Source organism: Sinocyclocheilus rhinocerous, unplaced genomic scaffold (assembly GCF_001515625.1).
Source record: "Sinocyclocheilus rhinocerous isolate Xijiao unplaced genomic scaffold, SAMN03320098_v1.1 scaffold168, whole genome shotgun sequence".
NCBI lineage: Eukaryota > Metazoa > Chordata > Actinopteri > Cypriniformes > Cyprinidae > Sinocyclocheilus > Sinocyclocheilus rhinocerous.
Genome location: NW_015635532.1, coordinates 1,134,320 through 1,136,098, shown reverse-complemented (window position 1 = coordinate 1,136,098; position 1,779 = coordinate 1,134,320). Strand labels below are relative to the sequence as shown.

General features: G+C 36.3%; 1 protein-coding gene across 1 annotated transcript in view; it reads left to right on the top strand.

Annotated features, from left to right (window-relative positions):
* The window catches only part of LOC107747126 (macrophage colony-stimulating factor 1 receptor-like), a 34,373-nt gene that overhangs the window by 13,508 nt on the left and 19,086 nt on the right, over positions 1 to 1,779 (top strand). Inside the window, 1 exon segment of the mRNA XM_016561552.1 lies at positions 457 to 471. Coding sequence (XP_016417038.1) covers positions 457 to 471 — 15 coding nt within the window.

The following is a 1,779-nucleotide window of genomic DNA, read 5'->3' as shown; positions in this document are numbered from 1 at the left end:
TAAATGTACGAGTCTCACTAGCGCTCTGTTCTTCCGACAGATTGGAAGAGAGGGGGTGGTGTTTTGCGTGATGTCGACCTGCGAATGCAGACACGATGGCTGGATTGCATTTACATTACACTGAGATCCGATCACAATGCGTCCTCGACTACCTCTGGACCAGGACACGCTGATCGGATAACATTCCGATCAGAAGCGCGTTTACACTTGACTTTTCAATTTGTAGGTGGACAACATCCGGATACAGGTCGCATGTTAAAGGGGTCATATGATGCGATTTAAATTTTTCCTTTCTCTGGCCGTAACATTTCCGTCCCATGTTTGAGGTATTCAGCCAATCACAACACACTGATAGCTGGCCAATCAGAGCACACCTCGCTTTTCAGACCGATGAGCTTTGTAAAAATCGACGCGTTTCAGAAAGGCGGGGCATAGAGGAGAAACAATAATGTACAGTATGTGGAAAATAATGTGTGTTTTTAACCTTAAACCGCATAAACACATTTCGTTACACCAAATACACAAAATAACGTTCTTTTTAGCAACATCATATGACCCCTTTAATGCCAAGTGTAAACTCAGCCAAAGAGGCACAGAGAGTATTTATGTGTTGTGGTTCATTGAGATTCCTCCTCTACCAATGAGAACACACAAGCACTAATTAAGCACTAATTGAGAATTCATTGATCACAGCTGTAGAGGAGCTTTGAAAACTCCTGCGGTCCATCATTTGTCTGTTTTACTCTGAATTAATTTTCTCAAAATGTGCATTTAGGTCAATAGAAAATAAAATGTAAATGGCTGTCAAGCCTTAAAATGACCTAAAAAAGTATATTAAGTCTGAATCTGAGTCACTGAGTCTGACACCTTGACACAATCTGACACATTGTGCTAATGGCTTTAAAAATGACCAAATATTCTAGCAGTAGTTCATATGACTCATGCACTATATATATATGTGTGTGTGTGTGTATGTATTCCAAGTCTTCTGAAGGTAAATGATCATAATAAATGAGGAGCAGACTGAAACTAAAGCGTTTTTCACAGAATTTGACTTTCATCACTGCTCTCAAATTTCATGTTACAGAGATTCTCAAGTCAAAAATTCCAGTCAAATTTATCTCCGTACACATTGTTTCAAAACAGCATTTTTGAGTGAGGAGTCCTTTGTGGGAAAAAAAATATTTTTGTCAAAAGAATTTCTTTTAATTATTTTTTCAATGTGAAAATTTTTATTTTATTTAAAAAATAGTTTATTTTGTTTTTTAATGTAAGTGTGTATTCAGCTCTGTATTCAGAAAAAGTATCAGTTGCTGTCTATATATATATATATATATATACACACACACACACACACATACAGTGCCAACCATTAATATTGGCACCCTTAATATGAGCAAGCAAAGGTCTATATATATATATATATATATACACACACACACACACACATACAGTGCCAACCATTAATATTGGCACCCTTGGTAAATATGAGCAAAGGTGGCTGTGAAAATAAATCTGCATCTTTTATCTTTTTGATCTTTCATTCAAAAAATTCAAACCTATCATTGAAGTAAAACAATGGAAATTGGGGGGAAACTCACATTAATAAATAAATGTTTTTCTCCAATGCATGTTGGCCACAATTATTGGCACCCCTAGAAATTCTTATGAGTAAAATATCTCTGAAGTATATTCCCATTCCCATTCGTATTGCCATGACTTCCTGTTCCACAGGATTGAAAATAGAAGGACACAAAGGCCAAATTCCCTTAATCATCC